General features: G+C 38.1%; 4 protein-coding genes and 1 pseudogene across 4 annotated transcripts in view; 4 read left to right on the forward strand and 1 right to left on the reverse strand.

The window, feature by feature from the left end:
• The window catches only part of LOC104730957 (conserved oligomeric Golgi complex subunit 2-like), a 7,336-nt gene extending 3,946 nt beyond the window's left edge, over positions 1-3,390 (forward strand). The window contains exons 3-12 of the mRNA XM_010450208.2: positions 67-403; positions 628-789; positions 954-1,053; positions 1,142-1,351; positions 1,437-1,542; positions 1,816-2,016; positions 2,187-2,291; positions 2,390-2,515; positions 2,750-2,884; positions 2,987-3,390. Coding sequence (XP_010448510.1) covers positions 67-403; positions 628-789; positions 954-1,053; positions 1,142-1,351; positions 1,437-1,542; positions 1,816-2,016; positions 2,187-2,291; positions 2,390-2,515; positions 2,750-2,884; positions 2,987-3,100 — 1,596 coding nt within the window. The 3' untranslated portion in view covers positions 3,101-3,390. The remainder of the gene's footprint in view (positions 1-66; positions 404-627; positions 790-953; positions 1,054-1,141; positions 1,352-1,436; positions 1,543-1,815; positions 2,017-2,186; positions 2,292-2,389; positions 2,516-2,749; positions 2,885-2,986) is intronic.
• Positions 3,622-6,803, forward strand: LOC104730959 (argininosuccinate synthase, chloroplastic). The gene is made up of 10 exons (XM_010450209.2): positions 3,622-3,864; positions 4,121-4,176; positions 4,262-4,349; positions 4,453-4,591; positions 4,738-4,786; positions 4,890-5,072; positions 5,197-5,271; positions 5,365-5,550; positions 5,680-5,768; positions 6,035-6,803. The coding sequence occupies exons 1-10, from the start codon at positions 3,795-3,797 to the stop codon at positions 6,585-6,587; spliced, it is 1,488 nt and encodes a 495-aa protein (XP_010448511.1). The 5' UTR covers positions 3,622-3,794; the 3' UTR covers positions 6,588-6,803.
• Positions 7,085-9,326, forward strand: LOC104730960 (26S proteasome non-ATPase regulatory subunit 6 homolog). The gene is made up of 8 exons (XM_010450210.2): positions 7,085-7,320; positions 7,407-7,521; positions 7,685-7,775; positions 7,861-8,006; positions 8,091-8,310; positions 8,462-8,570; positions 8,671-8,839; positions 8,945-9,326. The coding sequence occupies exons 1-8, from the start codon at positions 7,182-7,184 to the stop codon at positions 9,117-9,119; spliced, it is 1,164 nt and encodes a 387-aa protein (XP_010448512.1). The 5' UTR covers positions 7,085-7,181; the 3' UTR covers positions 9,120-9,326.
• LOC104730961 lies at positions 9,963-13,023 on the forward strand (annotated as a pseudogene).
• Positions 13,250-14,086, reverse strand: part of LOC104730962 — a 1,549-nt gene continuing 712 nt past the window's right edge. Inside the window, exon 2 of the mRNA XM_019234065.1 lies at positions 13,250-14,086. This exon is cut by the window's right edge and continues 1 nt beyond it. Coding sequence (XP_019089610.1) covers positions 13,479-14,086 — 608 coding nt within the window. The 3' untranslated portion in view covers positions 13,250-13,478.

Here is a 14,086-nt window from a genome sequence, read left to right on the forward strand (position 1 = left end):
GCCTCAGAAGACAATAGAAAGTCTGATGACTGTTGCTCACTACTTTTTTCTATTATGCCAGTACAGAACCTGCCTTTCATTGAGAACATGGAGAAGAGGATTCAGAGCGCTAGTGTGTTATTGGATGCTAGCCTGGGTCATTGCTTCATTGATGGGCTAAACAATAGAGATACAAGTGTCCTTTACAACTGCTTACGTGCATACGCTGCCATTGATAACACCAACAATGCAGAAGAATTTTTTCGTACAGCGGTTGTGGCTCCATTTGTTCATAAAATTATTACACATGAAACATCAACGGATGCTGCTGGAACATCCGGAGATGAACTTGAAAACGATTACAAACAGATCAAGCATTTTGTTGCGAAGGACTGTAAAATGCTGCTAGAAATATCTTCAACGGGTAATTCGCTAAAATCGCTGTGTGATCATATATGTTGTAGACATCCAATTTACTTTTTTAAAGTTCGATGTTTGTCAAGAACATCTGTTTTCCTGTTAACATTTCAAGAAATTGTTTACCCCTTTAACACAGTAGCCTAGGTTTCATGGCTTATTTCCTTCTTAGTGGTGTTGTTTTATATTTCACTCATCATACTCTTTGCTTGGCATCTTGTGCTAAAACAGACAAATCGGGTTTACATGTCTTCAACTTCTTGGCAAATTCAATCCTGAAAGAAGTTCTTTGGGCAATCCAGAAAGTCAAACCAGGAGCATTTTCTCCTGGAAGGCCTACAGAATTCTTGAAGAATTACAAGGCAAGCTTGGACTTCCTTGCATATCTTGAAGGTAGAGTAACTGATGTTTATCTTCCTCTGAGCTTGATCACATGGCATGTCAGATGCATTGTGAACTGAGATTAATGTGGCTTATATGAGCATAAAACATAATTTAATACTAGGTGATAATCTGGATCTTTTTCAGTTGACTCATACCTTATACTTCTTATGAAGGTTATTGTCCGTCAAGGTCTGCTGTAACGAAGTTTCGAGCTGAAGCTATATACATCGAATTCATGAAGCAATGGAATGTGGGAGTATATTTTTCACTGAGGTACTTGAGAAATATCATAGATGGCTGTCGTTTTACCATTAGATTAGTGGTTTCTCAGCTTCTCTAACTCAAATATGCGTAATTTCAGGTTCCAGGAGATAGCTGGAGCCTTGGATTCTGCTCTTACTTCTCCATCTCTGGTTTTCATTCAGGATTCAGATAAGCAGAGTTTGCTCAACTTAATTCTCAGACAGAGTGGTACTCTTTTGGAGTGCTTGCGGTCATGCTGGAAAGAAGATGTTCTCGTTTTCTCTGCTGCTGATAAATTTCTTCGCTTGACCTTGCAGCTTCTTTCGAGGTTTGTGAAATTCGACTGTAATATTATCCACGTGTACTGGTTTTTGTTTCAATTATAATTTTGATTATGTGTTAATGACATGTAGATATAGCATGTGGGTGTCATCTGCGCTGAACACTAGAAAGAGTAATGCCAACCCGAGTCCTGGATGTGGATGGGCAGCTTCAGCCACTGCAGAAGATTTTGTATATGTAAGTTATTTCTTATGTGGATTGTGTCTGAGCTCCTCTTATTTTGGACATTTTGGGTTCTCTGCAATTTCCTGTTTACTATATCAGCTGCAGTTATGTTCTGTGGGATAGCTTAATTTCCATTATGTTTATAATAGAATGAAACAAATCCTGTGGATAATAAGTAAACTCGGAATATCTGCTTTTCACATAGATACATGAAATCAGATCACATAGACCAATTTGGCTGATCATTGATTTTTTAGGAATATTTACACGTTTCCTTCCCGGCAGGTTATACACGATGTAAATTGTCTAGTCTCAGAAGTTTGTGGCGATTACGTTGGACATATATCACAGTATTTATCTTCATGCTCCACTGAAGTTCTTGATGTAGTGAGGATGAGCATAGAACAAGGCGGGGCATCATTAGAGAAAGTCCTACCTTTAGTTACCAAGACAATAATTGACGTCATTGTTGATAAATCTGTTGAGGTAAAGCTCTGAAAAAACATTAAATCCAGCTTTGTTTGACTGCCTTTGTGAGCACCTGCAATAACAATGTTGCGTATAACTTGCTGTATAGCTGGATTAGCTTGGAGTTATTCTCCATGTATCACACATGTTTAACTCTGTAATGGTAAATGCTTTCTTCTCTCCTGTAGGACCTAAGGCAGCTCAAGGGAATAACCGCTACATATAGGATGACTAATAAGCCACTCCCTGTAAGGCACTCACCATACGTCGTCGGGCTATTGCGTCCTGTAAAGGTATTCATTCAGCTTTGGTGTTGCGATTGATAAAAGTTCATAATAACTTGACTGGTGAAATTTTTAAGGGTTGGTTTTTTTACTTTCTCTTTTACAAGGCTTTCTTGGAGGGAGATAAGGCTAGACAGTACTTGACCAAAAAAATAAGGGAGGAGTTACTGCATGGTACTGTCACTGAAATTACCAGGCGGTATTATGAATTAGCTGCTGAACTTGTTAGCGTGGTAAGTACTATGTTTTAAACACTTTTTGAGGATTTTTGATTAGTAAAATAAAACTGAGATTTATAACACTGTTTTAGGAAATTAACCAAAACTAAATATAGGATTTGGACAAGCATTTTCTCTGTCCCTAAAATTCGTTTTCAAATTCAATTATTGCTATATGAAGATGCAGAAATGGTGAGTAATTTATATGTGGTGAAAGGCGGTAGAGATACTGATTGTATGATGTAACAGGCAAGAAAAACAGAGTCATCGCTACAGAAATTACGTCAAAATGCACAGAGACGAGCAGGTGCAGCATCAGGTGTTTCTGATCAAAATGTATCTGAAACAGACAAGATGTGTATGCAGTTGTTCCTTGATATTCAGGTAACCCTCTTTATTTAGTTTAAATGTGGGATTAGTAAGTATTTTCTGCAAATTTTAGTTTCCAAGGAAGTAACATCATGTGGTTAATAATATCTTTGCCAGGAGTATGGCCGAAACATTTCTGCACTGGGGTTGAAACCGACAGATATCCCGGCTTATTGTTCCTTTTGGCAATGCGTTGCACCAGCGGATAGGCAAAACACGATCAGTGTCTGAGGACTCACGCTGCATTATTATTATACATCATCACGGGGTATCCGGTATCATGTCTTATAATAAAGAAAAGTAGTAATGGCCTCTTCTTCTTTTTGTTGCTTGTGTTTGGTTGTTCTTATAGTTGTTAAGAGAAGAGGAAGAGAGTTTTGTTGAAAGAGAGGGGTGTTTTCCGAAGTTGGATTATGATTGAGAGATCCATGACATAGGTGCCAGCTTTGGCCATTCTAATCTTTTGTAGGACTATTTCATTTTAAGTATATAACACGCACCAAAGGGAATTGAAACTTTTATTTTTCTAGTTTTTTATGTAAAACCAAAGAAATTGTCAATGGTCTGACACAAACTAAACTGATATTTTAATATTGCCATTCAAATCTCTATTAGTTTTATAATAATTGGAGGTATTGAGAGAAAATAAATAAGTCCACATTTTTTAATTTTTCTTTCCACGTTTCCATATATGGAATATGGAATATGGGAAACGTTTCCTATATTTTGAAGAAAAGAAACAAAAAGAATAAAAAGAAAAACGAGATAGCCGCCGCGAATACAGAAAGAAAACCCTAGAGAACACTGTGTTTGGCACTATTGGATCTACTACCTAACCAGAGAGCACCAAACCCCATTGTCGAAGAACACAACCAACCGCAGACAAAAGAGACAAACAAAAAAAATCCCAGAAAAATAATCTTACATGGCTGAAATCTCGGCGACTTCGTTTCCTTCTTCTTCCTCTGCTCTCTTGTTCCGTAGCTCCCACAATGGTTCTTATTTCTCTCTCTCTCTCTCCCCTTCATTTCTCATCTACTCAGCTTCGTTTCCTTTGTTTTTAAGTTATATACTTTGGATACATAATTCTTCATTTTCCCGAAAGTTACCGCCGTTTCTAATGTCTGTTTTAACCCGCGAAAAGTTGCAAATGGGACTCTTAGAGTGATTGATTGATTGATATCTGATAGATGTTCCAACAGGTTATAATCGTAATCTAAGTTTGACATCTTGATATATGTTTTTTCGCAGGTAGCTCAAAATGTCAGAATGTAGCTTGTCCAAGAACCACTTCCCAGTTCCAAGAGGTACTTACTTACTTGTGATTTGAATTTAACAATAATGCTTGTTGTTTGCATTTAGGTTCTTTATTTCTTTACTCTGGAATTGCAGTTATCTGTGAGACGAAGCCAGCTTGTTGGCAATGCCGTTGTTACCGGTCATGCTTCCCCATCCCGCACCAGCTGCAAGAAGAATCAAGGTGAAGTTAGAAATCTGCCCATTTCCTTTAAAAACATAATTCTTTGTCCCCTCTTGATGAATAGTACGTTATAAACACTTTGTGGTCTTTGAATATTGCACAGCTATCCGTGCTGTTCTCTCCAGTGATGGAACCCCCCTCGCTACTGATTCAAAGGAGGCTGGACTTCGTGGAAAATTGAAAAAGGTCGTTCTAGCTTACAGTGGTGGCTTAGACACCTCTGTCATCGTGCCATGGCTTAAGTATGTTTTTCCTTTTTCTTGATTTTTTTTACCTCTAGCAAGACTACATTTTGGATCATCATGTGGTTATCAAACAACTAGTTTAGATTGCTTTGCTACTAATATTTTCATGGAAGTTATAAATTTGTAACTCTTTTGTTTTGTAGGGAGAATTATGGTTGTGAAGTTGTGTGTTTCACTGCCGATGTTGGTCAGGTACACTACAAAAATGCCAAACGTGACATGTTTATGCTGATATTTAAAGTTTCGTTTCGCATTTTACGTATGTCGCCTCATCATCTCAATGGTTGATATGAAGGGTGTACAAGAGTTGGATGGTTTAGAACGAAAGGCAAAGGCCAGTGGAGCTTCTCAGTTGGTCGTTAAGGATCTCACAGAGGAGTTTGTTAAAGACTACATATTCCCTTGTCTTAGAGCTGGTGCCATCTATGAACGAAAGTACTTACTTGGTACCTCCATGGCTCGGCCTGTCATTGCTAAGGTATCATTTCGATCTGTTTTATATGATTTGAGTTGTCAGGGAACCCCCAATATTTCTAATATCTGTATACATCTTGGATTAATTTATCGTCACTAATAGTCTAATGCAATTTCTAAATGATTAGGCCATGGTTGATGTAGCAGCAGAGGTTGGAGCTGATGCCGTTGCCCATGGGTGTACTGGCAAAGGAAATGACCAGGCATGTACTTGGAATGTCTTGCTAATGTGTCACATTGGAAAATCTCACACACATTTATTCTCACATTACTTTCTGTACTGATTGATTGACCAGGTTCGGTTTGAGCTCACCTTCTTTTCGCTAAACCCTGAACTTCAAGTTGTGGCACCATGGAGAGAATGGGACATCCAAGGCAGAGAAGATGCTATTGAGTATGCGAAAAAGCATAACGTTCCTATCACAGCGACAAAGAAATCTATTTACAGCCGGGATAGGAACCTGTGGCACATTAGTCATGAGGTAAAGTAGAAGACAGATGGTGGTTCGCATTTCCTTTTTGGATACAACAAATTGATTCAGTTTGTCACATTGCTCAACTCATACTAATGTGTCTCATGCTCTGATATCAAACTTTTGTTTTGTTGAAAGGGTGATATATTGGAAGATCCAGCAAACGAGCCGAAGAAAGATATGTACATGTTAACTGTAGATCCTGAAGATGCTCCCGATCAGCCTGAGTAAGTTGCTTTTATCTAAACCTCTGGTCGGAATTTTATAGAGTCCTTCTGTTATCCTAGGTGGCTTGTAGCTGTGTTGATAGTTAAAAAACTTTGAGTTGAATCGGTTAGCTACAGAGCTCACAACTTAAGCCTCGTTAATCAAGTCTCTCTATGATGTGTAGCTTTTGCTGTATGAAGGAGTTAACTGATTTAGCTGCTATGAAATTTATTTACCAAGAGTATGGATCATACAATTTGCATCCTAACATTTGATACTTGAACAGATACATCGAGATCGGGATAGAATCTGGACTTCCAGTGGCACTGAACGGGAAGCCTTTGAGTCCAGCCGCACTTCTGACCGAGCTAAACACAATAGGAGGAAAACACGGGATTGGGCGAATTGACATGGTGGAGAACCGTCTGGTTGGGATGAAATCACGAGGTGTGTATGAAACTCCCGGAGGCACCATCCTCTTTGCAGCAGTACAAGAACTAGAATCACTCACCCTAGACAGAGAGAGTATTCAGGTAAAAGACTCATTAGCACTGAAATACGCAGAGATGGTCTACGCGGGAAGATGGTTCGATCCACTTAGGGAGTCCTTGAACGCTTTCATGGAGAAGATAACTGAGAAAACCACGGGATCCGTGTCACTGAAGCTGTACAAAGGATCTGTGTCGGTTACAGGGCGTAAGAGTCCGAACAGTCTGTATAGACAGGACATATCTTCGTTTGAAGGGAGTGAGATCTATAACCAAGCTGATGCAGCAGGGTTCATCCGTCTTTACGGGCTTCCAATGAGAGTTAGAGCAATGCTTGAGAAAGGAATTTAGAAAGGGGTTCATTCTCATGTGTCTACTTGGATTGAGATCCTGACATAATAAGAACACCACTTTGCAATAAATGTCAAAATAATTCTATCATCTTTCTTCATATTGGAGAAGTTATAGAAATTGAATAATATGCTTCTCTTCCATGACATGTGTAACTCTTTGAGTTATATTTTTCTGTTAATGCTGAGACTTACAACTGCATTTAAAATTCTTCAATTTTCTGAAATCATTTGCAAGTTTTTTTTTTCTGTATGAATATATATCAGATTGAAAGACTTTTGTTGGATAAAAAATATTAAAATATGAATTTCCATTTCATTTAACAATTTTAAAATAATATATTTATCTTGCTTGTTTTTGTTCAAATCATAAATTTACATTTTTTTGTTAGATATAAATTTTTTAATATTATGATAATGCGATGTATACTTTTTATTTTTTATTTTTTATTTTTTATTTTTAATAATATATAAATAATTACACAAAACCCATATCGAACCAGTTAGCTCTTCCTCCTTGTTCAAGCAAACACTTCTCTCATTCTTTTTGCTCTCTCTCTCTCTCAGATCCGAGTCTAAGCTTTTCTGATTAGCCATGGACGGTGGTGCCGAAGGATCTCAACAGCCTCATCTCATTCTAGCAAACAAGCTTTTTCTCCTCACGCATCCCGATGTTCCTGACATCGAGAAAGTCGAGCTCAAGTCTGAGGTCGTGGATTTTATCAAATCCGATGGTATCGTAACTCGTTTTGTCTCTAATCGATTTCAATTACCTTCGAGATTTTATATTCCTGATGTTTTTGGTTTGTATTTTTGTTAGGCATGGCCCCGTTGTACGAAACCCTAGCGGCTACTTCGGTTCTGGATTTGGATCAGAGTTTCTTAGATTCGATGCGGACCGCTAACGAGGAGGAGCTTAAGAAGCTTGACGAGAAGTAAGTTTCCTTAATTCGTATTCCTATTTTCGAAATTTTGAGTCCTCGTATTACCACTACTGTCTATTGGGTTTAGATTGATGTAAGGCAACACTGTAGAATTTGAGGTCTCGAATTGTGTTTTATGTTTTCTTATATTTTTCTTTCATTCTTCTTTGTATAGGATTGCTGACGCAGAAGAGAATTTGGGTGAAAGTGAAGTGCGTGAAGCTCATCTTGCTAAGGCTCTCTATTTCATCAGGATTAGTGATAAGGTATGTGAGCATGTCATTAGTTTATAGTTATGCTTAGTTCAGAGAACTTCCTCGGCCATTAAATTTTTTGGTTTTGTAATTCTAGGAGAAAGCTTTGGAGCAGCTAAAACTCACTGAAGGGAAAACTGTAGCTGTTGGGCAAAAGATGGACTTGGTGTTCTATACATTGCAGCTTGCTTTTTTCTATATGGACTTTGACCTGGTATCAAAGAGCATTGACAAAGCTAAAAAGTAAGTAGTGTCAATTTGGCTGCATTCATGGTTGTTAACACGTCTGAAGTCTATGTTCTAACAGTTTCCGTTTTGCCTTGCCAGATTGTTTGAAGAGGGTGGTGACTGGGAGAGGAAGAACAGGCTGAAGGTGTATGAAGGGTTGTACTGCATGTCCACCAGAAACTTTAAGAAGGCTGCCAGCTTATTTCTGGATTCTATCTCAACCTTCACCACATATGAAATTTTTCCATATGAGACCTTTATATTCTACACCGTCCTGACAAGCATCATAACTCTGGACAGAGTTTCTCTTAAGCAAAAGGTATATGTCAATTGCTCAGTCCTCTACTTCGAGTTATCTATATTTTAGTTAGGGTGACTTTTAAAGTGATGAATCTTGTTTTTTGTTGAAATTTCTTACGGAGGATGTGAAGTCTTTTTTAGAAACTAATAGAGTGCTACTGATTTGATAGGTTGTTGATGCACCTGAGATCTTAACCGTTCTTGGGAAGATTCCGTTCCTGTCTGAATTTCTGAACTCCTTGTATGAGTGCCAGTACAAGGCGTTTTTCTCAGCATTCGGTGAGTTCATTACAAGGACTAGATGTCATATTTCGGCATGCATGTTACTTGGTGTGCATGTTTATTGTTTACTAACATTATTATTGGGATATGTTCACAGCTGGAATGGCTGAGCAGATTAAATTTGACCGGTACTTGTACCCGCATTTCCGGTTCTACATGAGGGAAGTCAGAACTGTCGTTTACTCGCAGTTTTTGGAATCTTACAAGAGTGTGACAGTTGAAGCCATGGCAAAGGCCTTTGGCGTTTCTGTGGACTTCATTGATCAGTAAGCACACTAATGAAAACTCTTTAGTATCTATTTAGTTTGCCAGCTATTTCTTTAGAAGCGATAAAGTAGAAAGTTAAAACCGGCTTCAAATGAATGTTACAGGGAGCTGTCACGCTTCATTGCAGCTGGGAAGCTGCACTGCAAGATAGACAAAGTTGCAGGTGTTCTGGAGACTAACCGCCCGGATGCAAAGAATGCTTTGTACCAGGCAACAATCAAGCAAGGGGATTTCTTGCTAAACAGGATCCAGAAGCTCTCTCGTGTGATCGATCTCTGAGCATGCGACATGTTTTCTTTTACTTCGCACTTTCTTTCGTGCTTTGGCAGCAAACTCAGAATGGTAGAATCTTAAGGTCTGATAAACGATATGAATTTGGATTTTGAGATGAATGCCTGTCGTCTTATTGAGTCTAGTTTGTTTTTTTAGTGGTGAATTTCTGAAGAAGAAAGAGCAAGTTTAATCTCAAAAAGTCATTTTATTATTGGTCGCAGTCTTTGAAACTCTTGTTTCATCGTATCCCGACTACCGTAGCCACTGTAAAAAAATAGTAATCAATATCTCCAATCGAATTTTCTTTTTGTTTAAACAAGGCAAATTAGCCGACCATCTAGTTTTTACCATGTAAAAGGTCAATTTCATCATCTTAATGTAAAAAACATGGTATCCTTGGTTGAAACTTGGTAAGAGTGAGCAGGTAATTTGATCACATGCATGTCATAGTCACTTTTTATTTTAGGATATGATTTTGTCTTTTGGATTTCATATTTTGTTTCTTACTGTCAAATAAGTTATTTTTGTTAAGACTTATGGCTTACCATTAATAACAAACCTTTACTGTTTTGTTTTGTAATACGTTCTTGAGTCACATCCACAATTCATTGTAAATACACAAGATCGCATTAAAATGTATGTGGATTATTATTGTACATTTGTTCTCACCTTATCCTCCATCATCTGTCTTTTATCTCAAAGTGACTTTTTATTTTTCAGTGAAGATTTTAAGCAAATTATAGAGAGGTGAACAATCAATTAAATCCAAAAATGAACAAACAAACACACACAGTAAATAAAAGTGAGCATTTAAAGCCATACAATACATAGAGACAACAAAACTCTTCAAACTTACGACTTTATCCTCTCATCCTTCTTTTTATTATCACTTTTTCCTAAAAATTTCACTAAAAAAAATTCTCGAAAAAATGCATGCGATCGATTTCAAAGAGATTCAGGAAAAGCTCACAGATGGATTCCGACCTTGGCAACGATCGTTTCAGTTCTGGGCTCGTGCCACCGATATCTACACNCTGGATACAAGGTTTCTCTTTCATGGTACTCTTTTTCTTCTTCATGTTTCGTTTACTGTATGTACATGTCTTATGAGTTTCTGTAATTTTTGAATCTTTGTTGTTTCTGCTGGGCAATTTTTAAAAGGTCTTTCAACTTCGAATGAACTTTGTCAAAGATGTGACCAAGCACGAGGAAATGTGGGAGAGACAACATGAACTTGCTGCTCACAAAATTTATTCTATGTGCTCTGACCTTGGTGGGTTCTTCCTTAAGGTAACTAATGTGCCTCTTATCTTGATTCCCAATTCTCCATAAATATAGATGAGGAAGGATGTACATTTTAGTGTTGGATTGTTCACAATTGCCAATGATGAGTTTTTTTTTACTTTCTTTAATAGATTGCACAAATTCTTGGGAAGCCTGACCTGGCTCCAGCTGCTTGGGTCAGAAAACTCGTCACTTTGTGTGATCAAGCTCCTGCCACATCATTCGATGCTGTCCGAGTTGTACTTGAGAAAGAGTTGGGTAAAAGCATTGAAGAAGTGTTTGAAACATTTGATGCTAAGCCTCTTGGTTCTGCTTCTATTGCTCAGGTACTACATTCTGTATCAGTTTGAAAACCTATGCAGAGTATTATTATCTTGTACGCTTATAGAGTCAGATTAAGATTTTAGTATGGTTAAAGTAAGTCTCAACATATCTTTTCACTTTCTTTTTTGCTTCTGTTTAGGTACACAGAGCAAGAGTAAAGGGTGACAAAAGGAATGTTGTTGTAAAGGTGAGAGATATTATCAGGAGAGTACTACTGAAATCTTCCTAGCTTGCTTTCAATTAGTTTCTGAATATGCTACTACGTCTTTTAGGTCCAACATCCTGGAGTGGAAAAGTTGATGATGATAGATATAAGAAACTTGCAACTATTTGCATTATACATGCAAAAAACTGATATCAAATTTGACTTGTTCTCCATAACAAAGGAAATCGAGAAGCAGGTATTTATCATTTCTGTCTTTTGAGGATATCTGGTAAGATTTGGTACAGCCCCCAAGTCACTTTAAGTTCTTGTTTTTCATTTTCAAGATTGGGTATGAATTCGACTTTAAAAGGGAGGCCAATGCAATGGAAAGGATCCGACTTTTTCTTTATGAGAACAATAGAAAGAGTCCTGTTCTGGTTCCCAGGGTGCTACGAAATTTGGTGACCAGGTACGTGTTCTTATATCAGCACTCTGGTTATCTCAATAATGTTTAAGGCTTTTAAGTTGTCCTGTTTCGCTGATCAAGTTATGGTTCATGTCTTTTTGACAGAATCTATTTTCATTCAAAATTGTTATATGTTTGGTTCTATTGCTTGACTAATGAGTAATGAGTGCTGACCAGAGGAATAATCATAATACGCACAGGAAGGTTCTGGTTATGGATTACATGAACGGAATCCCAATCTTGAGCCTCGGTGATGAGATGGCCAAAAGAGGGATAAATCCTCATGGAAAAATGGCAGAGGCAGCAAAATTGTAAGCTCCTCCATTATCTCTGATAGTTTTCTTTCCTATGCTTGATAGCTATTGTGTGCTAGAACTAGAAAAAAACATGTTCTCTGCTTTTAATCGTTGTTTTCTTGGATATTTTCTGATGCTGCACTGGAAAAATATACTTTTTGTATTCCTTCTAGCAATATACTTGACAGTTTGTCCCAAGCATATGGCCAAATGATACTGAAGAGTGGTTTCTTTCATGCGGATCCACATCCTGGGAATATCTTGATTTGTAAAGGTTCAGAGGCAAGTCATCTTCTGTTTGTAGCTTGTTATTCCTTGGTAGTTTCTTAATTGACTTACTGTGGACTTCTGATAGGTTTTATTGTCTATATATCTTGAGTTGTGCAATCTTGTTTCCCGTCATCAGGTTGCACTGCTGGACTATGGTCAAGTGAAGGAACTCCCTGACCAGCTGAGACTTGGTTATGCAAGTTTGGTAATTGCCATCGCTGATAACGATGCCTCAATGGCTGTACAGAGCTTTAGGTGAAGTACCTTAGTTATCATGATTATTGTTTTAGTTGAAGCTGAAAATTGGTTAGAGTCACCTGATCGGAATAGTGTTGTAGGCTTGTAGCATATGATATTTCCTTGAATTTTCGTTTCTGTGGTGAAAATTCAGGGAACTTGGTATAAATACCATGGCCAAGTGTAAGAATGAGCAACAAGAGCTTCTCCAGTTAGCAAAAACAATGTTTGACACAGAGATGCCTCCTGGTACGACAGTTTTGCAACCTTTCTCAGAAGACTCTTCGATAAAAAAGATTTCGGTTGAGGTAAAAACACAAATACCTGAACTAACAGTCATGTGTGTGTGTTGTTGTTGTTGGAGTTTACTGCAGAAATTGAGTGAGTTTGTTTGTTGGTTGTGAATAGGCATTTCCAGAGGAACTATTCTCGGTTCTTCGGACAGTAGTTCTATTAAGAGGACTCAGTGTAGGGATTGGAGTTAATTACTCATGCGCACAACATTGGAGGTCTATGGCAGAAGAGGCTTTGCTTGCATCTGGAAGACTCCCAACAGGTTAAGACAATGAACAACTCTTATTATAGTAATTTTTACCAAATCAGGTTTTTTTGTAATGAAAGTAAAATTTCAGGTAGAAGAAGAAAGCAGAAGCGTCGATGTAATTCGCTGAGAAGGCTATACCCAAGGGCAGGAGAGAGTTAATAATAATCATTTCCCCCATCCTCAAAACTTTTATTTTTTCTCTTGCAAATGATATTCTCAAGTCTCAATCATTACATTATCTCCTGGATACAGATAAGGCAGCAAGTTGTCTCTTATCTTAGCTGGTTTGAAAGTTTTGTCATTTTTACATTAAAGTAATCTTAGCTTTGAGCACAAGGAGAGTATTATTAAGCTTCAAAACTCATACTTTTGTGCTATTTGTGATGAGATACACCAACAACCATTGCAAGTTTGCAGCTAGGAGATGAAAATCAGAAAATGCATCAAATTTGTGCTATCATCACTAATTCACTATCCTGTTATTCCAATTTTCGACTAAACTTTTTATTTAGACATGGCAAGAATTAGACAAAATCTAACACAAGGAGATTACAAATAAGGTAACAACAGTGAGTAAAAAAAAAAAAAATTCTATAATTTATTGATGTCACCACTCAGATGTATACATTTTGATTTTGTAGTAAAACGATAGAACATGATGAACAACATACCACCCCAAAATAGAAACAATTGGTGTTCAACTTAAACAAACAACGAATCTATATGTATCTGTATTAAATACTATGAAACAATTAAAACAAAAAACAACTATAATTTTAGAAATCTTTTGTAGTATGGTTCACTCGTTGTTGTAGTTCTTCCTAAAAACAATCTCAGTATCAAGCCCAAAACCATCGATGTTCCTCACCTCCACAACTTTAGATCGCTTGAACAGATTCACCAACGGTTTCACACTCAAGAGATCATTAGCCGAGTACTTATCCGTCTTCCCCGATATCGACACGTGTAACACACACACCCCACCTGGCTTTAACGTCCGTTCGATCTCTCCAACGAACTTCTCCGGGTACAGCGCGTGATCGAACACGTTCGAGAACTCGAAATCGAACGTCTCCGCCTCGAACGGCTGCGCGTGGAAGTCTCCTTCCACCACCAGAGGAGGTCTCGGCACCAGATCTATCCCGACCGAGTCTTCCACGCCGATCAATCTCAGCGCCGCTACTTCCTGTCCCACGCGCGCCCCGATCGAGAGAGCTTTCGACTGGTTCGAGAGGAGGTTGTGATCGCTGAGACGTTTGAAGAAAGTGGAGAACACGCGCACTTTTCTGTCCCAGTCGCGCGTTGTCCATACTTTACGTAGCTTCGGGTTTTGAGTTTTGTTGAGCTGGTGCTTGATGTAGGCTTCGTATGAGGCGTATCCATGGTGACGGATCCGTATGCCTTCTT

The sequence above is a fragment of the Camelina sativa genome, chromosome 12, assembly GCF_000633955.1.
Source record: "Camelina sativa cultivar DH55 chromosome 12, Cs, whole genome shotgun sequence".
Classification (NCBI taxonomy): Eukaryota; Viridiplantae; Streptophyta; class Magnoliopsida; order Brassicales; family Brassicaceae; genus Camelina; species Camelina sativa.

Bases quoted from the DNA above. Each gene is read 5' to 3' on its own strand.
- LOC104730959 (XM_010450209.2), top strand. From the start codon at position 3,795: ATGGCTGAAATCTCGGCGACTTCGTTTCCTTCTTCTTCCTCTGCTCTC. The intron at 3,865-4,120 runs GTTCTTATTTCT...GTTTTTTCGCAG, and splicing joins GTTCCGTAGCTCCCACAATG to GTAGCTCAAAATGTCAGAAT. The intron at 5,769-6,034 runs GTAAGTTGCTTT...ATACTTGAACAG, and splicing joins GATGCTCCCGATCAGCCTGA to ATACATCGAGATCGGGATAG.
- LOC104730960 (XM_010450210.2), top strand. From the start codon at position 7,182: ATGGACGGTGGTGCCGAAGGATCTCAACAGCCTCATCTCATTCTAGCA. The intron at 7,776-7,860 runs GTATGTGAGCAT...TTGTAATTCTAG, and splicing joins TCATCAGGATTAGTGATAAG to GAGAAAGCTTTGGAGCAGCT. The intron at 8,571-8,670 runs GTGAGTTCATTA...ATATGTTCACAG, and splicing joins GGCGTTTTTCTCAGCATTCG to CTGGAATGGCTGAGCAGATT.